A 24,095-nucleotide genomic window follows, 5' to 3' on the forward strand; every position below is an offset into this window, starting at 1 on the left:
GTGTATATATATATATATATATATATATATTTATATATGGGTCTGTATGTGTATGTATATATATGTATATGTATATGTATATATATGTATGTGTATATGTATGTATGTGTATGTATATATATGTATCTAGATATATGCATGCATATGTATATATACATATATGTGCATATATACATATATATGCATATATGCGTGTGTGTGTTTGTGTGTACCAGAGGGCACAAATACAAAATAGTGTGTCGGCCAAGCCCAACATGTTAGCAAGACACTCATGTCGGCCTCTGCAAGATCTCTACGCACTTCCCTTTGCATACCTCATTTGCCAATGCATATGGCGAGATTACTAGAGTGGGGTAGGGCCATTCAGACCCAAGAATGCTGACCCATTATAACAAAATTAAGCATAATATATCCAAACTGTAGACTCCATGCATACCAAGGATACTAGACAACACAAAACTTGAAGAGATACTACTGATATAATCAAAACAACTAATACCGAGACACATAACTAATATCGAGATCAATGAGAACTCAAAATTCTGGAACAAGGATCTTCCAGAGATTACCATATTATATTACCTCCATCATATTGCATCATAATGTCTATCCATAACAAAAGAACTACACATACTGACTACATATAACATCCGGACTGACATCCGAGCTACATATATTGTCTGGTCCAAACCAGATAACTGGTTTGACATCAATGACAACAATATCAACAATATTCACACAAGTCTAATAGTATCTAGAGCAGACTTACTAGCACTAGTGGAAGATACATGGATAACATTTGTGGGAGAAGTGCAAGTAACAACGAGAGGTTCAAGTTTAGAAATAGAGATAGGAACCTATGATGTAGGTTATGATAGAGATACTTGGGGTAAGGACTTATCATCTTGTGGTAACTCCTCATCAAATTCTCCTTGTTCCTGATCTTCTTCTTGATCTCCTTCTAATTGATCTATATCAGTTGGTTCTTCATCAAGGTGCTCACCCTCTAACTCTTGTGTCTCATGAACATTAAAAAGTGAAGTCTCTCCCCGAGTTTTCGCCTTCTTAGTTCCAATTGTGAATTTCAACTTAGGAGCCTTGGCCAAAGTGGTAGGATCTTTTTTTCTTCTTGGTCCTAATTTCAGATCTCCTTCCCATTAGGCCAACAATATCATCATCGGAACTGGAGGAGAAAGGTTTCAATGGAATACCCTTTCTTGAGAGCCACATATTTGTATTCGCAAGAATACTTTGAAACCACTCTTTGGTGGAAGTACACTCTTTTGTGACCATTGAATAAGAGTCAAAGGAGTAGAGGAAACTTTATTGTCAACATAGGCAAAGTCCAAGATATTGCCATCCTCCTCAAAGTCATCTGGAATATCAGCGAGATCAAACTCCCTGATTTGATCAATTGTCGACTAGAAATAGTCAAGTTTCCTTACATCATGCTCGATTCTACAATCAACCCACACATCTTCAATGCAATGCACATGAACATAGTCCTTCTTCAACTTATTTCTCATTCCTCTATAGTCAAAGTCCTTCCTGGGATTTGAAGAACCTCATAGTAACTCTTCTCATCTCCTCCTCCATGGCTTTGACTTTGAAAATGGAAGTAATGGAATATCTACCAATAGTTAGAGAAAACTTTAGACTCGTCTTATGAGAACCAGACCGAGCCACATGAACTGCCATCATTTCATGAGCTAGCTCCATCAACACAATTTTATCATAAGGATATCTTAGGAGCATGAAAGGCTCACCATTGAAGCATCCAACCCTAAGGTATGTGAAAGTTGGAAATTGTAGATACAAGCAACCATATTGGTTAACCACCTCCCAGGCATGATCAAACACTCTCTTATTATATAAATCTTTATTAAGCATACACATATGATTCCCAAAGAAGGCATCGTTGACTCTCCAAAGATGACTGCAACTATTTTGAAGAACCAATTGAGAGTAATACTTATGCACCTCAATCTCCCTTCCATCTCCGGCTGTAGATCTATAGTCTTGGAAAGTGTCTCATGGAAGCCACAACATACACCCAAGTATGAGGTCATGTATAATTTGAGTGTGGTAGGCACCTTAGTGAGCTTCTCACAGATAACATCACTAATATGTTTTCCCCATAAAATCTTCTCCTTATTCTGCTTGATCACATGGATGTATTGATACATCCATTTGTAGAAGGTATTGGAGGTGGGAAGTCCTTTAACTCCACTTAAAAGGGTTATCAAATCATTGACTTCTTCAATGAAGTCACACCTAGGAAGCATTTTTGGCTATCTTGCTATGGTAGGCCTTGAGGTTTTCAACTAGTTGTCGTTTATATTCTTTCTGCACTTGTCAGAATTCCTATCAAAGTAGGCCAGAGCTGATTGGATAAAGATATCTAAGTATTTCTCAATAATGGGACACTTGAAAATAGTGTCGAAGAAATCCTCGTCAATCCTGATTAGTTTCCTGCCATTGGTATCTTTGACACTTCTGCTTAAAGGCTCAAAATGATTTGTTGTTGCCATAACAAATTCAGGGTCTTATGCGGACATTGGAAAAGCAACAACCAAATGAGTTCCACTGTTGATAACAACTTCCAAGTCATGATATGAAGGTGGATTTGTAATCCTCTTGAGAAACTTAGCTAGGTCAACATGACCTTGTTAGCTAGATAAGAGGGGGGGATGAATTAGATAAACCTACAATTCTATATATATTCTTCAGATTCAACCTTGGTAGAACTTACTTGATATGCAACTATGACTGTAAATCATTCAAACTCATAAACAGATAAACTTAAAACATCAAAACACATTTGACACCAGATTTAATGTGGAAACCCAAATAGGGAAAAACCACTATGGGATTTCGGACCCACTAAGAAAATATACTCTTCTAGAGTATGCTCAGTTAAAAGCCAATCCTGTTAAAGATTATACAAACACATTGCTAGATGTGACCCGGTCAAGGGATTTCCCTTAGATCTATCAGAATCTTGCACTTTGTTAGAATTGACCTTGTCAAAGGATTTCAAACACTCATTCAGAATGTTACCTTGCTAGAGGATTTACAAATAAGACTGTTAGGTCCACTCGGTTAAGAGATTTCCTGTCACTTACAAAAATAAATAACAGTAATAAAATATATTTGCAACTTCACATCTGAAATTTTAAAGCAGACTCTATGTGCTCAAAATAATCTTGTCATAAGACTTATCTTCCTCCTTGCTGGGCTTCTCAATCTGTTCTTCAGTTAGATCTTCAATCTTCTGTACTCGGTAATCACCTCTGCAGTATCACTGCTCTTCTATTTTCCTGCCTTTAGTGTTCATCATCTTTTCCTTATTTATAAGCAATTCCTAACCGCTTAATCTCCTTAATCACATTTCCCATGATTAATCTTAGCCATCAGATATTCAAACTTGACCAGGTTCATTGAATCCTTCGAACTAAAAAACATTTTATCTTGCCTTGAAACTTGTATTCCTTCATTGGTACTTGTGCTCGGTTATGACCATTGAATCTGTGTTGTAGATCTAACTCTTGAATTTTCATTGTCGTTGATCCTTAACAAACTTCTTGCATGACATTCCAATCTTCTATAAATCTCCAGCTCATTGGCATCCTTCATTTAATAATGTATTTATTCATCCAATGCATTCTGTTACTACTCGGTTGATACTCGGTAAATACTGAACTTTACTTGGTAACTTCTTTCTTCTTTAACTGACACTGATAACCTTGGTGTTTACCGACTAGCTCCTTGCTCGGTAAAATAGAACAGTATCAAACCTTTACTCATTTTATTACATGAAATCTTTTCTCCTTCTTATTCAGTCTTTGAATACACATATATAGGATATCAGAACAATCAAAATAGCATAATCTCATCACTGTCTAACTCAGTAATAGTTGCCCATTGAATAACTTATTACTCCCCTTCATTTTCACATTCTTTATGTGTCACTTACCAACATCTTTATACTCATCAAAACATACTCTTTAAGATATGGCAACATCATATTGAATCAGAAAATCAATTGCTTGACATCAATGACAAAATAATATTATTAAGACAATAATCATCCTTTATCAATTATATCATTAATCTCCAACAACCTTCTCAATATCATCATACCAACAAACTTAATGTAATGCCAACAATCTCCCCCTTTGGCATTGATAGTAATACCGACTTGATTTATTACAATTGATTCGGACTGTTGTTATTCTTCTCATGTTATCCTTGAGCTGTAAACTTCTCCTGTGATCTTCTCCCCCTGTCATTAATCTTCTCCCCCTTTGACAACAATGCCAAAAGTAAAAACTAATCCATGATTACTTCCCCTATGAAGTAATTTCCTTGCTTGTTAAATCATATACAAATGTATCATCTTAGTCCCAGTCAGAGCATCTTGTCTTCATTAACTGTTTCCTGCACAACTTTAGACAACATTCTAAAGTGTGTAAATCAACATCAACTCGCAAATAGTATTCTATAGAGTCATAGAATTGATGCTTTCACCGAAATCTGTTAGTGAGTACTACTTACTTCTGAGATACTCAAAAGTGTCCCTTAACAATGGCTTTGTGAAGATGTCTGCTAATTGTTCCTTTGTGCTAACATATTCCAACACAACTTTCTTTTCTTGAACTTATTCTCTCAGACAATGATACTTTATAGAGATATGCTTTGTCTTAGAGTGCATTACCGGATTCTTTGAAATGTTAATAACACTTGTATTATCACAAAATATAGTTATTGGCTCGGTAGTTGTCTCATTCATACCTTCCAACAGTTGTTTGATCCATGCTATATTGGTACAATTCAATGCTGCAGTGACATATTCAACTTCAGCTGTTGACTGTGAAATGCATCCTTGTTTCTTGCTAAGCCAACTCACTAGTCTTTCTCCCCAAAAGAAAGCTCCACCGCTTGTTCTTTTCCCGTCATCAATATTTCCTGCCCAATCAACATCAGTATAGACTTTTAAGTCAAAATAATTCCTCTTTTTATATAGTAAACCATAATCTTCAGTGCCTCTCAAGTATCTGAAAATTCTCCCGATTGCAGTCATATGGGTTTCTTTGGGATCTGTAGAAAATCTTGCAGTTATACCTACTGCATGTGCTATATCAGGCTTGCTGTGAACTACATGTTGCAACTTTCCAATCATAGATTGGTAAAGTGTCTCATCAACGGATGCAGATTCATCATTCTTTGATACTTTACAATTAGTAGTCATAGGAGTACTTACAGGTTTAGAATCCTCCATTCCAAATTTCTTCAAGATTTCCTTTATATACTTGGATTGAGTAATGAAGATTCTATTTTTCATTTGTAGTATTTGTAAACCTATAAAATACTTTATTTCATCGATTAATGACATCTCAAATTCTTTGCACATTTCATTTCCAAAGTTCTTGCATAAAGAATCATTTCCACAAAAAATAATATCATCAACAAATATGGCTGAAATCAGTATTCCATTATCCTCATCATTCTTCATGTACATGTTGTTGTTTTCACTAGTCCTTATAAATCCAATCTTGATTAAGTAAGAATGCAACCTTTCATACCATGCTCTAGGTGCTTGCTTTAGGCCATATAAAGCTTTGTTCAACTTACATACCTGATCTTTATTCTTCTCTTCAATAAATCCTTTAGGCTATTCAATATAGACTTCTTCTTCTAGTATACCATTAAAAAATGCAGATTTAACATCCATTTGATATACCTTGAATTTTTTGTAAGCAACATATGCCAACAATGTTCTCACTCCCTCAAGTCTTGCCACGGGTGAAAAAGTCTCACCATAGTCTATTCCTTCTTCTTGAGAATAACCTTTGCAAACTAGTCTTGCTTTATTCCGAATGACCTCACCTTTTTCATTTAGCTTATTTCTGAAAATCCACTTTGTACCGATTACATTTTTCTCTTTTGGTCTTGGGACCAGTGTCCATGTTTCATTTTTCTTAATTTGTTCAATCTCTTATGCCATAGCATTCACCCAATCTTCATTGCTTAATGCCTCTTTTACTACCCTCGGTTCAAACTCGGATATCAGACATGTGCTCTGTCTCAGTTTGTTCCTTGTCATCACTGGAGCATCCTTATCTCCTATGATCTGACTTGATCCATGATTTCTTTTGACATATTTTACTAATATAGGCTCGATAGGCTCTGTATGATCTTCTTCATCACTAGGTAACTGAGTATTTTCTTCATTGGCTTTCTCGGTTAGACTTCTCGGTTGTACATATACAAACTCTTCATAATCTTCTGGTTCTTTGGAGTTTCCTTCATCATTCCTTTCTGCAAATTCATCAACTTTCACATTTGCACTTTCCACTATTTTGTTAGATGATTTGATTAGACATTTAAATGCTTTACTCCTAGAGGAGTAACCAAGAAATGTTCCTTCCTCGCTTTTCTAATCAAATTTTCCATTTCTGTCATCTTTGTGAACATAACATCTACTTCCAAATATTTTAAAATAACTTACATTTGGTTTCTTGTCATACCAGATTTCATACGGTGTCTTCATAGTTCCTTTCTTCAGTTGTACTCGGTTCAGGGTGTAAACTGTAGTGCCTATTGCTTCTCCAAAATATTTGAGGTACTCTCTTCTCTATCATCAAAGTTCTGGCACAATCTACAATTGATCTATTTCTTCTTTCAGCTATCCCATTTTGCTGTGGTATTCTCGGTGCAGATACTTGTCTCTTTATACCATGATCATTGCAAAATAAGTTAAATTCATCTAAAATGAACTCTCCTCCTCTATCAGATCTTAGACATTTCAACTGTCTTCCTGTTTCATTTTCAACTCTAGCCTTATACCATTTGAACATTTGAAAGGCTTCTGATTTCTGTTTTAAAAACATAACTGACATCATCCTTGAGTAATCATTCACAAATAATATGAAGTATTTATCACCATAATAACTTTGAACTTTCATAGGACCACAAAGATCAATGTGTACAAGATCTAAAATTCCTTTAGAAGTATAAGACTTACTTGTAAAGCTTTATTTTGTCATCTTACCCATCTAACATCCTCAACATATAGCATTCTCAGGTTTTTCCAAGCTCGGTAGACCTCTTACTCGGTGCTTCTTACTTATTTTGATCAGGTTATCAAAATTTACATGACAAAACCTTTTATGCTATAACCAGGTATCTTCTATTTTTGCATACAGACAATTGTTCTGAGTTGAGTCAAGATGAAATGTATTACCTCTTATTTGAGTCCCGGTAGCAGCCAACTTTCCATGTTTGTCATGAACTTTGACAATTCCTTTCTGAAATTCTATTCGATATCTTGTATTGTTTAGCTGTGCTACACTCAACAAATTGTATTTCAGACCTTCAACCCAATATACATCATCACATTTAGCATTGTCAAGAAGTGTGATAGATCCTTTACCTTTCACAGGACATGGTGCATCATTACCAAATCTTACATAACCTCCATCATAATCTTCTAATTTAACAAACTTGTGTTTATCACCTGTCATGTGATGTGAGCATCCACTATCTATGATCCAAGAATCATTATTATTTATGTGTGATATTAAGGATTTTTCTTCATACCTTTCATCTGATCCATCTTTGATAGCCACATATACAACTTCCTCTATTTCAGTCCCATCAGATTTATCATCATTGGATTCCTCATCAGCTACTAGGCATCTCTTTCTATCTCTCCTTCTGAAGTCTCGGTGCCCTCTGTATTGGTTGTCTTTCTGTCTATCATCTCGGTATTCTCTCTTTTCACTAGATTCTTTGTCAGGACAGTTTGAAGCCATATGTCCAATTTTATCACAGTTAAAACATTTCAAAGGTAACTTTCCTTTATACTTACCTTTGCCTCTCGGCAACCTTCTGGCCAATGATGCTTTCTGATTTCCTCATATAGTTTGTGTACTTCTTCCATGTTTTTGTGAATTCTCTCACTTGCTCCACCGTGATTTCCTTCAGCACACTTATACATTCTATCATTGTAATCATTAGATTCATCAAGATGCAAAAAACTGAATGCAGATTCAACTTTGTTAACCGAAGACCCACTGTTATCAAAATTACTCAACTCAAAAAGCATGTAGCTTACTGATAGTACCATCCAAAAGAGACTGGCATGTTTGGTACAGACCTTAATTCATTAATTGCAGAGACTCGAATGGCATAAGCAAGTAGAAGTGTTCTCAGCAACTTACTTGTTACATCCTTTTCTTCAATAGTTCCTCCTGCTCCTTTGATTTGATTGACAATTTCCTTTAACCTTGAACTGTATTGGATTATGTTCTCACCTTCATTCATTCTCATGGATTCAAGTTGTCCTCTTAGACTGTCTACTTTTGCTCTTTGAACATGTTCATCACCACCATACACAGATATAAGCTTATTCCACATAGCTTTGGCACCACTACAACCTTCTAGATCATTAAACTCCGAGTCGATCAATGCTGATGTTATTTCAATCATTGCTTGAATATGTTCTTGCTTTGCCTTTATCTCTTCCATTGCCACCGGGTAGGTGCTAGGTGCAGTGTAATCATTCTCTAGATAATATGTTGCATATTCTCCAATTCCTGATAAGTGCAGCTTCATCCTTTTCTGCCATGTGGAGAAACTTGACTTGTTCAACTTTCGTGCATCCCTTTTATACATCTTCAGATCTTGCCTCAAGTTCCTTTAAACTTTTCTTTCAGAGTTCTAGCTTTGATACCAATTGTTAGTTAGATGAGGGGGGGGGGGAGGGGGGGGGTTAATCGGATAAGTTTACAATTCTATATATATTCTTTATATTCAACCTCGGTAGAACTTACTTGATATGCAACTATGACTGTAAATCATTCAAACTCATAAACAAATAAACTTAAAACATCAAAACACATTTAACACCAGATTTAACGTGGAAACCCAAATAGGGAAAAACCATTGTGGGATTTCAGACCCACTAAGAAAATATACTATTCTAGAGTATGCTTGGTTAAAAGCCAATCCTGTTAAAGATTACATAAACACATTGCTAGATGTGACCCGGTCAAGGGATTTCCCTCAGATCTATCAAAATCTTGCACTTTGTTAGAAGTGACCTTGTCAAAGGATTTCAAACACTCATTCATAATGTTACCTTGCTAGAGGATTTACAAATAAGACTGTTAGGTCCACTCGGTTAAGAGATTTCCTGTCACTTACAAAAATAAATAACAGTAATAAAATATATTTGCAACTTCACATCTGAAATGTTAAAGCAGACTGTATGTGCTCAAAATAATTTTGTCATAAGACTTATCTTCCTCCTTGCTAGGCTTCTCAATCTGTTCTTCAGTCAGATCTTCAATCTTCTGTACTCGGTAATCACCTCTGCAATATCACTGCTCTTCTATTTGCCTGCCTTTAGTGTTCATCATCTTTTCCTTATTTATAAGCAATTCCTAACCACTTAATCTCCTTAATCACATTTCCCATGATTAATCTTAGCCACTAGATCTTCAAACTTGACTAGGTTCATTGAATCCTTCGAACTGAAAAACGTTTTATCTTGCCTTAAAACTTGTATTCCTTTCTTGGTACTTATACTCGGTTATGACCGTTGAATCTGTGCTGTAGATCTAACTCTTGAATTTTCATTGCCGTTGATCCTTAACAAACTTCTTGCACAACATTCCAATCTTCTATAAATCTCCAGCTCATTGGCATCCTTCATTTAATAATGTATTTATTCATCTAATGCATTCTGTTACTGCTCGGTTGATACTCGGTAACTTCTTTCTTCTTTAACCGACGCTGATAACCTTGGTGTTTACTGACTAGCTCCTTGCTCGGTAAAATAGAACAGTATCAAACCTTTACTCATTTTATTACATGAAATCTTTTCTCCTTCTTATTCAGTCTTCGAATACACATATATAGGATATCAAAACAATCAAAATAGTATAATCTCATCACTGTCTAACTCGGTAATAGTCACCCATTGAATAACTTATTACTCCCCTTCATTTTCACATTCTTTCTGTGTCACTTACCGACATCTTTATACTCATCAAAACATACTCTTTAAGATATGGCAACATCATACTGAATCAGAAAATCAATTGCTTGACATCAATGACAAAATAATATTATTAAGATAGTAATCATCCTTTATCAATTATATCATCAATCTCCAACAACCTTCTCAATATCATCATACCAACAAACTTAATGTAATGCCAACATACCTATCTCCGTATCTCTTATATGATCAATGTTTGAGTTGACTAAAGAAGGTGGAAAGACCGGATGGGGGTCCTGTTTCTTGAACTTCATGGCCCTTTTACTTAGAGAAGCTTCTGTCATTGATACAATAATAACACTGAGAAAAGAAAAAATCATCAGTGTTACAATGATACATTTGATCAATCATTTTTATTCATCTGATTTGAACAAACTTTAGAAAATGGTGTATTTTAGGCCATTAGGGTTTCCAAAACCCTCTTGAAATCATGAAATCTCCAAGGTAAATTAGATATAAAATCTCAATTTACATGTGTGCAATAAGTGAATTTCAAGTTTATAAGCTTGAAAAATTCACCTAAGAAAAAGTGTGGATCAAGGTGTAATTCGGGTTTAGAAACCCCAATTACACTTGGGAAAAACAAACTCAGGTGTAATTTGGGTTTAGAAACTAGAATTACACTTGAAAAAGTGTAAATGCAAAATAGGTGTTGGGCAGGGTTACAAACTTGCAAAACACCAAAGGAAAATAAAAGAGTGTAAATGAAGTGGAGGGCGGTCATACAAACCTGCCGAATACCTCAAGGAAAAAAGGAAGACCAGTAGGTGCTTGGCGGGGTTACAAACCCGCCAAGCACCATGTTTGGTGTATAGTGGGTTGTTAACCTCGCCAAGCACCATGATTGACAATACTTGCAATATAACGATAGCAATGGTGGTGGTCAGGGTCGTAGACCTGCCATGGTGTGTGACGGGCCTACGATCTTGCCACCACCACGTTGTGTTTGGTAAAGTAAGCAGAGAAAAAGAATGGTGGTGTTTGGGGTTGCGAACTCGCCACAGACCATGGTGTGATGTGTGATGGGCCTACGGCCTCGCCACCACCATATGATGATGGTGCACAAAGAAAAATATGCAGGGAAAGAACAAGGTGTGGGGTGAAGTTCGCAGACCTGCCACACACCACAATATGGTGTGTGACGGGCCTAGGACCCCGCCACCACCACTTTGTGTTTGACATAAACTGGTAATAAAAAGGGATGTTGCCCGAGACTACTGACTTAGACGACATCATTGAACTCGATCTAAAGAAAGCATCAAAATTAAAAGAAAGGGTTTCTAAAACCCTAAAAATCGAGAAGAAACACATACCTGGATAAAAATTTGATGAAGTCTTCCTCTCTTGGCTTTAAACAAGATCAAAATGAACTAAATGCAAAATGAAATGATAAAGGGAGATATACAAATCGAACAAAAAGACTCCTATTAGAATTACTCAATTGAGCAATTAATAATTGAAGTATATTAAATACGTGCAACCTGATTTGCACCTGCAAGGGCAAACTAAGTGAAAGAGGTGTAAATTGGGTTTGTAAACCCAATTCACACCTAAAAGGCACACTTAGTGTAAATTGGGCTTACAAACCCGATTTGCACCACAATTTCACATAAGTGAAAAAGGAGATATAAGGGGAAAAACAAATGCACTTACGACGACAAAATGTCTCGTAAAGCGTGCATAGAACAAAGAAACCACAAATGGGAAAAAATTTGTGGGGTACCCTTGATTTCCGTAATACAAAAATCGAGGATAACATGAGGATAACTTTTTCAAGTGCAAGCTCAAAGAATCCATTGAAATCAACAACCATTCTTCCAACCTCAATTGTGACGAGGGTTGGAGTCTTAGTCATATTTGGCAACCTTTACTCTCAAACCTTTGCTCTTGCCCTCATCTATGACTCTTGACTTTCCTGTGTTGTCCTCCCTTTCATGTCACCTCGTTGGGGTCTCCCTCCCCTCCCCCCCCCTTCGTGAGCTGATCCTTTCGCTTGTTTTTATTTTTGTGTTATTTACTTTATGTGTTTTTTGTTTCTTTCTCTTTCTGTGTGGCTTTCTTATTGCATCTTTCCCTGGGTTGTTTTTATTTATTGTGTGTGTATGTTTATGTGAGTTGGCCTGTGATATATATATATGTATATGTATATGTATACATATACATATATGTATATGTATATGTATACATATACATATATGTATACATATACATATACATATACATATACATATATGTATACATATACATATACATATATGTATACATATACATATACATATATGTATACATATATGTATATGTATATGTATATGTATACATATACATATATGTATACATATACATATACATATACATATACATATACATATACATATATGTATACATATATATATGTATATGTATACATATATATATATATATATATTTGTTGGTTTCTCTGTGTTTGGTTTTGTTTTTCTTCTTTCCTTCTTTCTTATTTTCTCTCTGTCTTTGTCATTTTTTACCTGGATTTTGTTTGTTTTTGCTATTTTGGTGCTTTTATTTTCTTATTTTTATTTGGTGTTTTTATTTTATTTGTTTTCTCTTCATTTTTATTCTTTCTCTTTGCTTCCTTTTCTTTTATCTCTTTTTATTTTTTCTCTGTCTAGTCTTTCTTCCCTCCTAGATTTTTGTGCCCCCTCCCTCTCTTTTTTTGATTATTTTTCATCCTTGCATGCTCTTGCATGCTCTCTAGTTTTCATGGGGATGATGGATCCCTCTTAGATACCTATTCATCAAGGTCTACACTCAACTAGGTGAGGGGGAATTAACATGGGTATATGCAAATATCGCCATTGCGAACATTTTACAGAAAAAATACTTCATCTGTAACCTAGATTATAAATTCTTGAGGAGCGCCAATGTGATGGAATGGGTACTAGTAGCTGTGGCGTCGCGAGGGAGGAAAGCTGCGGCTTAAGTGTTTAAAAATACAATTTTTGTGGCGTTCGTGTGGAAGCCCTGATATATCCAATTTTATTGAAGACGTATTGCGGGCTTTATTGGGCGGGTTCTAATCATGGATACCAAACCAGTTAAACGCTCTTCTAAGAAAGAGAAACGCCATCACAAGATCATAAACATTTCAGATGATTCCCCAGCCGTTTTGGTTGAGACGGGCAGCCATGAATTTAATACAAGAAAACCAGTTTTTGAAAACAAGGAGGATACGCCACCCAAAAAACGCAGGAAAAAAAGCCTTCACAGTAAAAAAACAGATATCAGTCAATTATATGAGCAGGATTTGCTTAAATCTTCAGAAACAGTTGAAGATGACATGCCAACAAAGGTTGCCGAAGTTGGGTTAGAAGATGTGAGCAGTCTGAGCCTGATGAGGTGTCTGCACAATAAAGACCTGCCGCTTCAAAGGTTTGGTCTCTGAGATTTTGATATAAATATTGGTGCGTTCGATTTCTAACAGAGCTTCAACTACATTTAGCTAACCCATTGTTCTATGACAATTCCCACATGCTTGTTATCAAACTCATTTCATTTAAACGTGTCCATTATGTAATTGTATTAGGAACAGTTACTCAGGATGTCACACAGGTCTCCACGCATAGTCAGTCTTCAAGATAATAAAGCTGAAAATATGGCTTCGTATGGAGTTGTAAAAACTATGATGAAGTACTCAATGCATCGCAGACACAAGGGAGTTCAGTTCACTCTTTTTCTTGTTGGTCGCTTCCCCCAAAAAAGTCGACCACACTTTGGAAGTTGTAAAGAAGTTGCAGAGGTCGAAAGCGAAATCCTCATCCTATTTGCTCAAATGAAAATTTAGGCTGATACATTAAAACCACATTTTATATCTTTCCCCTATATGACAACTCCTACATGTTTGTTACCTAACACATTTCCTTTTAACCTCGTTAATTGCAAATCTCAAGTTAAGACAGTCAATTTCATCTTGGTAAAGTCTTTCTAAAACTGAAGAGTTTAATGATCAAGTAAACACACTGTGATAGGTCTTGCATTCAAGACAGACGATCAGATCTTGGAGAATTCATTCTAAAACTAAAGAATTTTCTGAACAAGTAAACATGCTCCTATAGATATTACAAACCACTTTATCCTAGTGGATGCTATCAGGTTTCTTATCTTTATTTTCATAGGCAAATGAGAAAAAGGTTCACAGGAACCAGTTATAAACTGAAGACATTCAACTAGAAACCATTGGCGTGCTGAAAACAACAACATAGTAACCGAATGCAGTCAACAAATTTCTTGCCCCAAAACAAAGATGTTTTGTAGGACCGTTCTTTTTGGTATTAGTTCAGGCATCAAGCCACATGAAACATCACGTATCATTGTCAAAAAATAGAGTAAATGGGATGAGCAGATAAAATGTTTGAGGAAGAGCTTTTTACTTCAAATGCTCAGAAACCATCTACTCGAACAGCAGACCATCAGCATATTACACATATCAATCAAGTTTTTTACTTAAAACATTGTTTGTATACATATCTAAGGCATCTATTATCTAATCGTGAGATATTGCTAAACCATTTTTGAATTTAGTTGTAAGTTCCAATGATTGTGAAGTTTTATGTGTCCAAATGCATTAAAATAAAGTTACATGAACCTATCCAATGCCTTAATTGTTCTTGTGCATCTCAAAATTTAGATGGTTTGTTTATTTTGCAGGAAGATTCAGTTGGCTCATCTATTTGTTGAGTCTGTTACAGATGAGCAGCAGCAGCAGCAGAAGCAGAATTTTGATTTTATAAAGAAAGAGAAAAGCTGGATGGGCATGCCACAACTTGTCTCCCTTATGTGTTATTGGATACAGTCAGTCCTAATATCTTCAACAAAACAAAATAACACAGCACAAAATTCAACAAATAGTGAGAAAAATGCTTGTCTGGATGTTCGATGCTGGGTTATTTTTAAGTGGTGTTTACAATCTAAATATTTGGAGAGAGCAAGCTTTCCTTCAAATTTGATGCGAACCATAAATTCTGTGCTCTCAGCTGCAGCTGCATTCCCAGGCAAGACCAGAGGAAATGATAGTAGGTGTCCACTGGTATTAGATAAACCTATTGAATATGAAGCACAAACAATTATTACGGGGGCTTTTATGAAAGAATTTGCAGAAGTTGTACGATTGTTGTTTTCTTTACATGGGAGATACATCCGACTCACTTTGGATTTGTGGGCTTCTTCAGCTTTAGGGGCAGCTTCTTTGGCAGAAAGAGTGTTGTTGACGGGGGGTCAAGATGATTACGATTTTGTTTTTCCAAACCTCACATGTCTTGTGTTGGAGGAATTTGCAAGATATTTGGCTTCACATTCTAATCCAAGAAATGTTTTTCCAGTAATTGTGGAAAAGTTGTTTGAACCATTGCTGTCACTGCTAGTAGTTTTAGAAAGAGAACAAAATTTGGAAGATCTTTGCAAGGATGGGATTGCCTACACCTGGAGGATAAGGTTAGCAAGAATCCTTGAAGATATTTTTTCATTTGGATTATTTCACCCCGTCCACATAGATGGCTATTTAAATGTTTGCAAAATTGGTGGTTCTGGTGAATCCCAAAGAGATATGAAAGCAAAGAAGAAATCTAAATCAGCGTCATCTAGGGAACGTGAGAGAGAAGATTCAACAGCAACATTTGCTAGCTATCATAAATCTTTATTTCAGAAACTGGAATATCTGAGAAAAGAAGGCAAGGCTACTGCTTTGCATGGGATTGGGCGACTTCTGAGTATATACATATGCAGGAAAAAAATAATTGGTTCTGAGAAAACAAAAAATTCCAGAATGTCTGGAGAGTCACTAGAATTAATTAATACTTATAAGCAGCAGCAAGAGATACCTCATTCCAGAGAAAATTCTTCTAAAACTAGTAGTGGCACTTCTAAGAACAGTAATATGAATGAAAGCAAGCATACAGCCATTGAACAAGTTCACACCAGTAAGCATGATCAGGCCACAGTTAAACCTCTATTCAATCTGTTTGTAGAATTTATGGATCCATTGCAGATGGACGTTGAACATTGTGAAAATGTTGTTCATCTTCAAGAGACTCAGAAACTTCAACAGCTGTCATGTGCTCACTCAACCTTGGTAGCAATAAATGGTTTGCTTTTTGTTGTGAAGGATGAAAAACTCTTTGTTCCTACAGAGGATACCCCAGAGCAAGCACACTTCAATTACTTGAAAAAGATCTATAATACGGTATTCAAATTGGGTGCTTTAGTACCTACTCTTTGCTTAAATGTTATGGAGGGATTTGATAGAATGGGTAGCAATGCAAATGGCAAAGCTCTTAGAAGCAAACTACAAATGCTTGATCCGGCTTTTGAAAATTTGCCTACAATGATAATGAAGGAAATTGTACTTGCCTTGAGTTACTTGCTGGAGATAGAATACAGGGTAGCAGATGGTGAATTGTTTGATTTATGGTTGTTGCTGCTTTCTTACTCAGCAATGAACTCTGGCAAGAACAAGAAGCAAGAGCAGAGTTCTATGTTAAATTCTCAAATAGTTTATCTGGGTTGCCGGATTATCATTATTTATGGGGAACTTCGACAGGTAAGTACAATATTTCACATCTTTGTCAGTCAATGCTTGCCTGTTAGTTTATGTATCAACCTTGAAAGGAAGGCCCCAGCTATTTCTTATAGTTTGCATGAATTCTATAACTCTCTCAATTTTTACAATTAATCTGCTGGAAGAGAAGGAAATGGGAGGACACAAGAGAGTAGTTTTAGGGATCATGTTGAGCCTATATATAGATGTCCTTTGGGGTCCAAATAGAAGAATCATGCATAAGTAATGGCTTATTGTAAGATATGCTACTGATACATAAATAGTTGAGGAGAAACTCCTTTATCAATAATAAAGAAAATATAGAAGAAATCATATTAAATAATGCTACAACCAAACAAATAGCCATGTTAATCTAGTCTTAGTGAGTCCCTTCATTATTTCATTGTAGTTATAGGGATAAACTTTGCAGGAAGTAAAGTAGCGATGCAAAAAAATTCATTAGATATTGTGGTTTATGTTCTTGAAATTTGATGTGTTATAAACATTTTCGTAAACTGAAATACAATCACATCACATTTGACTTGATATTTCAAAAAGTAAGCCACTTTCATCATTCCCTACTTGATTGATTGTTAATTACATTAGTCATTAGCACCTGCCGTATCTGAGTTACTGGTGACTTTGTCTAGATTGCCTGCCGTATCCAAACTAGGTTCGTTCGGGTCCGTGTCTGGGTACGCATGGGTGTGCCCCAGAGGCCCTGGGTTCGGTGTGAGTCCGTGAATGTGGAACCATAGTGAACCCGGGGCCCCTGAGGTGCACTCGAGCCGCACCTGTGCGAACCTGGAAGAATGAACTTCATCGATTCACGTGATTGCTTAGTAAGCATACCGTGTCGTTTAAAGACGAGGATGAGTATTGGGTTGACATACCAGGTTTCCACCATTTTCACTACGACTGCAGAGATACAAAAACATTTCACTTTGGGAAGATTGAAAACCATATCGAGCAAAGGACAAAAAATTATTTTAGAAAATATCAAACAATGATTTTATATTGACAGTAGCGAAAAATCGTATGTTTTAATTTACTTATCAATCATTGTTTTGTAAATAGAATAAATTTTAGTATTTTTTATCAACAATATTTATGTTTAGTGTTTTTTATTTTGTTTTTATGTTTTTTAAAATAGAATTTAATATTTTAATTTTATTTTTATAGTTAAAAAAATATATATATATATTTATTTTTTTAAATAAAATTTAGTGATTGTTATGTACGGACGAACCCAACCCACTAACCCAAGGTCAAATAAATTTTGCTTGTACCCACGAACTGGGTTTGCGTACCCGAACCCAGACTGGTAACATAGGGTACAAGTCTTCACAACATGAATAACCTTTCATAAATACATCCTAACTGACATCACATTTTAATGATGGTCAATTCATTGATGTTGGAACAATAGATACTCTCTTGGTTTGGGGTCCTTGTGCCCATGCTCTTTTGTCCTTGTGTTGATGTTGCTACTCTATTACATTGCAGATGGTGCAACTCCATCCTTTTTTGGCAATCATGTCCGAGTATATGTTGGAATGTGTGTAACCTTGACATTCACTTTTCTTAGCATGCAGTTGATCCCAAGTCCTCTTATAGTAATATTATTTTGGGTCAAGTCAGCCTTGCCACATATCAATGACTTGGATACACACACACACACGTACTAATCTCATTGTTTTTGATCTTGCTCATTCATATTTAGTACATGGAGTGTTTTGGCCTATGCTTGCATCTTTGTTCTCTCATGTGTTTGTGTTGATTTGAAGCTAATGTCACTTTGTTCCTAAGGCAGTTTTCTACATGGTATTGGAGCATGTGATTTTCTTGCTTCAACTCAAGGAATTTTTTCTCGTAGAGATTTATTACTTTCTATTTTCAGCTAGAGGGTTCATTTTTCACTGCTACAAAGCCCTACCCCCTGAAATTTTACTGCCTTGGGTATCTTCTCCAACAAGATACTACTAGATCTAACTTTTTTGCAAGGAATAGCTGGTTTGTAATTTTTCAAATCCATTCAAAGATTTAAAATCCTATAAAAATTTCAAGGGTTGTTTCACACTTCTTATGATTTGGTCCCTCCTAGGGTAGTGGTAAAAAATCTAGAAGAAGAGTCAATTCCCAAAGGAAAGTAGATCCTGTAAGGCATGTTAGCAACTCACCACGGATATCATCAACATTTGTATGGACCAATTATGTGCATCCTTGCCTTTTAAAAAAAAAATGATTTTTTAGTAGTGGCTTGAATTTCATTGTTGTACAATTGGCAAGTTTCTACAATAAAATTGATGGGTAAAGAACTGTCACTTGTTATTGTGTGAGGTTCATATGAAGTACTTGACCTTCTAAATGTTAGACTTTTGGTTACATGTGTTGGAATGCTGATTTAGAGATCCATGTGTTGGTATACAGTTTAGTGCCTTTCAGGGTGGTTGTTGTAAGCAAATTCTGCAACTAGAACAGTAGAAACAATGGAATCCAACTTCAGCTTAGTGAGGCTCTATGGATTAAATCATAGTTGGAATACTTGCAGAGTACTTGACAATTTTTTAAAAGCTCACGAGATTTTTTTTGCTTTGGGAGTATTTCCACTAAAAACTCGCCAAACAAATGTGCCGAGTTTTTGGATGAGTTTTTCACAAAATCTCGGCAAGCTCGTGAAAAAGACTCGTCCGTAGTAAAATAAGAGGCCTGGGGCCGGCAAAAAGTGATTTTTATTTCATTTTGCTTGTTCTCTTTTGCTCCTCCAGCCAAAAAACACCCTCTCAACCTTCTACCAGTCCATTTGCAGTGATTTTGCATCAAGGAGTGAAGATTTGAAGGTGGATTTCAAAGGCAAATTGGATTTCAAGGTAGGTTTTCTATTTTTTTTTCCTTTGTTTTTTAAAAACTTTTTACGTCTTTTTATGCTGCATTGAGGTTTACAAAGATTCATCAATGCATTACCTAAGTACTCTAAATAGATTTAGATTCCAAAGAACAAGATTCATCACCCTTTTTTGACAATTTTTTTGATTTTTTCATCGTTTTCACAATTTTTTTCAAATTTTTAATTTGAATCTTTTTTTTTAAGAAAATGTTTAGAATCTTAGAATAGATTAAATGTTTATTGATTTCAACTAATCTATTTTGATTTAAACTAATATAGTTAGTTTGTTATTTTTTAATTTAAATATTAACTTGTATTTTCACTTTTTATGTGTAGGTTAATTTATAATGGCAAATAGAGAAGGTTCTACATCTGGTTCAGCTTTAGGCTCTGTCCCATCGGTGCTGGTGCTGCCAATGCCACCATCATTTGTAGACACTCGTCCTATAGGAGCTAGAGACCCTGCTTCGAAGTATGCCTATCAAAGATCGAAAGCTGGGTTAGTTTTTTGCATTAAATGTGAAAAAGTATTTTATGGAGGCATAAACCACCTCAAATACCACCTTGTAGGCATCAGTCGTCATGATGCTAGGGGTTGTAATGAGACCACCGAGGAAATATAAAAAGAAATGAATGCCATACTTGCAGCCGCAAAAGAGAAAAAACTGCAAAGTGAGAGGGTAAGGCTAGCCATGGCGGCATCCATAGCTGCTTCTTGTTGGATTTTAGGTCTCAGATTATCAGTAAGAACAAAAATCAGAATTGTATCTTTGACAACTTATATTAACATGAAGGTTAGCTGAACAATTAAACAAACATAGTCTAAATGAAATGCATAAACAATATAACACAAAACACGAGTTACCCTGGGAAACCTCCCTCTTGGAGGAAAACCCAGCAAGGAATGATCCTCAGATCTGATTGTTACCAATTGGATAGATTACAATACTTATCCCTCTAATGCTAATGATGATGAACAAACAGCAATCTGTTTGTTCTAATCTGATAACTAGGTCAGCACACAAGCTTGACCAAGACTGCACCAAATCAGATATAAACAGCCTTCTTCTTTAGATCTGCTCCAGGTCTGATATGATGTCTCAGAGCTTTGATAACCTGTTTTCAATATCAATATGAAGTACACAGGTCTGCACCTTTTGATGATGAAGTCTGCACTCTTTAATGGAGGTATTTGCATCTAGAATTATGCCCATGAATGGGATTCACCTTTAGTCTATATAGCATCAGTTCTTCACATACAATGGATCAGATTCTTCAGGCATGGATTGCTCCTAACAGCAGAGATAGTTCACATCAAGTTGACTCAAATTCTTCATATACTGATATGCTGATTGCACATAATAGCTGAGAAGGTTCGTACTGTACGACTGGAGAATTTCGCACCATAGGGCAAAGGTAGAGTTCGCATCAATCTTTTGGAGCAGAATTATTTGCTTGAAAAACTTGTTTTATGCACTCCAAATGACACCATATATATATGGTGCTTGCTGACTTATTGGGTCGGCCCAATAAGTAATTGGCGCCAACTTCAAATTTGATTTCCCACGCTGATATATATATATTTGAATGCTTCCACCTTATATTATATAGGGTCGGCCCTATATTGAATTTGGCGCCAGTGTTAGTTTGAATGCCCACGCTACCTTTGGGTGTGGATACAAGTAAGGGCGGGCCCAACCCTATTTAGCAAACAATCAAATGTTGCCTTGGGCAATTTGATTTTTGCTTTATAATTAATTTTTGAACTAGTTACAAACAACACTCCCTCATAACTAGGGAGAAAAATAATCTTACAACCAACTTACATGATTAGGGCCCGGCCCTAAGTAATACATGCAATCTATATCTTGTAGCCAACACTCTTTTAGAGAGGATTACAACAAGTAGCCAGAAATAACATCACGAATAATAACCCATAGTATTCATCTTGCATTGCCATTCATTGTCTGCTAAGGATGAAGGAGAACTTCCATTTTAATCTTCTTTATTTACATCTTGCACACAGTATTCTCCTTTAATCTTCACCTAGAGAAGAATGCAATACCTTTACCTCAATCTTCTCCCAGAGAAGAGTATAACATCAGAAATTCATAATCTTGCACACAAGTAAAGAAGGGAATAAACATAATCTTCCATCTAGCACACCTTCCATCCAGCACACAAGCATAAGATGAAGTTTCGTCTGCCACACAAGCATAGAGTGGATCTAGCACATCTTTCATCTAGCACAACAAGCATAGGATGAGATTCCATCTAGCACACAAGCATAGAGTGGATCTAGCACATCTTTCATCCAGCACACAAGCATAGAGTGGAGATACATAATCATTGCTCTCCATAAGCATAAAATGAAAACATAGACCTCCATCTTGCACACAAGCATAGAATGGAATCTAATAAACATAAATCTCCATCTTGCACACAAGCAAGAAATGGAATAAACATAATCAGAATATTGTAATCTTCCATCTTGCACACAAGCATAGAATGGAACTACATAACATAGTCTTCCAGCTTGCACACAAGCATAGACTGGATCCACCTTACATTTCCCGCAGAGGGTGGAGAGAATCTTTTCTACCATCTTACATTGCCCGCAGAAGATGGTAACAATTACTCTTCTCCCTGAGAAGATTACATTACCACCTTACATTGCCTGCAGAGGGTGGTTGATACAACACAATGTATCACTGAGGTTGAGACTCCCTCTCAACCAAGGCGGTGTTCTCCACAGCTCCAAGTCTATCTCAAGTTCAAAGAGACTTGGTGAGAACATCTGCAACACAGGATTGTCCTGCCATAAAACACCGAATTGTCAGGTATCTCTATACAACCCTGATAATAAATAATTATAAGAAACAATTCAACAAGAATTTGAAAAGCCACACAGTTTCCTTGATACAGTTCATGCTCCAATGAATTCAGCTTCGGCAAGACTCAGTACAACTGAGGATTGATTACTGTAGTCCTAATAGATCATAGAGTTTCCAAGCTGGAACAAGGTGTTTGAAGTGTCTTTCCTATTTGTGTCACTTCTTGCCCAATACTCAGGTGATAACAGCTTCAACTCACAATCATCTGTGCTTAGCAAAAATACTTCAGGGTATGCTTGGCAAGAACAACATACACAACCTTGATCACGAATTAGCTGAAGAACCCACCAATCAACCGCCTGTCTTCAGATGGATCTGCAAATCAAACTTAGCTGCAGACATCCTCAACTTCTCTAAGTTAGTTTACATAAATGTTTACAATCCATCAAATATCAATAGTATACTTGACTTAGAATACTTGGTTAGATCTTGGACATACTTCTAACCCTAGAAAGTAAAGCATTAGATTTTAGATTCTTAATTCATCCACATCAGAAATAAGAATTCACAATATATTACAAAACCCTACGCTTAATAAATGATTGTCAATTCTTTTATACCAAGTATTCATTGAAGATTGTGGGAATCCTAGGACTCCCTCTTAATCCTTAACCAAATATAAGAATTAACAAAAGAACCAGACATCATATAAAACTGAAGATGCTAATTTGCTTTTCTCTTACTTTAACATTCTGTGAAAGGACCTATGGCGTACCTTTGGACATCTTCTTCAGTAATTAAACGAGTTGAAGGTTTGTATAGGCTTTCATATCTTTTTTCAAGCTCCCTCTGAAACTTTGAAGCAAGAACTATCTTGAAGAGAAATCATCAAACATAAGGAAAGCTTATCTCTTTCATTGATTGGCAATCCTCCAACATTCTTAACCCTAAGAACCTCTGAAGACTGAGAGGCCACCTTTATCTCAGCAAAGAGGCATAGCAACCTGTGAAGTATCAAACACATACAAAGATTCATGGATTAAGAGATACTAATATTACTACAAAATGTAGTTATGAGTTTCATCCTGATTGTATTGATATCACGAGTGGAATTTTAATTTTCCTAAAGGATATAACTTGAACTCAGAAGAGATCAATTACAACTCGAGTCATAAATTGTCAGAATCAACCTTACCAAGGAGAATTTTTTATTTTTTAAATAACCTTCACCTTTGACCATGAGAGATGAATGAGGCTAATATATAACTTAGTCAATATCCGAATAGCCAAACCTGAAAGAGTCTTATAGATTAATCACAATATGGTTGATCATGTACATATGATTGAATAATATCAAGTAGAACAAAGTCTTCATACTTAGCCGGGCAAGAACCTAATTATATTCAGCTAGGATGGAAGGGGCCCAAAACTATCAAGTGAAATGCTTACCTCAACCTGAGGCATCACAAGCATATGAATAAAGAAGAAGAAACCACTATTGTATTGAATCATTCATCTTTTACTTTTACTGCATATGCTATTTTACTGAACACAGACTAACTTCAACTATCAACACATCATCATAACTAATTAACAATGATATGTTGCTCTCATGTATAGATAAATCATTGTCTAGAGAAGCACTACTCAACAATAATTGACATACCTTGCCAAGGTGAAGAAATGATCAAGGCCAATCGAAAGAAGCCTTTCTATGACATTAGGAGCACAAGACAA

At 35.9% G+C, this 24,095-nt stretch overlaps 1 protein-coding gene across 3 annotated transcripts in view; it reads left to right on the plus strand.

The window, feature by feature from the left end:
- Nucleotides 1–12,805: 12,805 nt before the first annotated feature.
- Nucleotides 12,806–24,095, plus strand: part of LOC131035147 (uncharacterized) — a 175,306-nt gene continuing 164,016 nt past the window's right edge. Inside the window, exons 1-2 of one of the 3 annotated variants that reach the window (XR_009103919.2) lie at nucleotides 12,806–13,477; nucleotides 14,753–16,640. Coding sequence is in view for 2 of the 3 variants with exons in the window: in XM_057966786.2 (XP_057822769.2) it covers nucleotides 13,128–13,477; nucleotides 14,753–16,640 (2,238 nt within the window). In the remaining variant the exon portion in view is untranslated. The remainder of the gene's footprint in view (nucleotides 13,478–14,752; nucleotides 16,641–24,095) is intronic. The other 2 variants (XM_057966786.2, XM_057966799.2) reach the window with 2 other exon arrangements.

This window comes from Cryptomeria japonica, chromosome 5, assembly GCF_030272615.1.
Source record: "Cryptomeria japonica chromosome 5, Sugi_1.0, whole genome shotgun sequence".
NCBI classification, from domain to species: domain Eukaryota; kingdom Viridiplantae; phylum Streptophyta; class Pinopsida; order Cupressales; family Cupressaceae; genus Cryptomeria; species Cryptomeria japonica.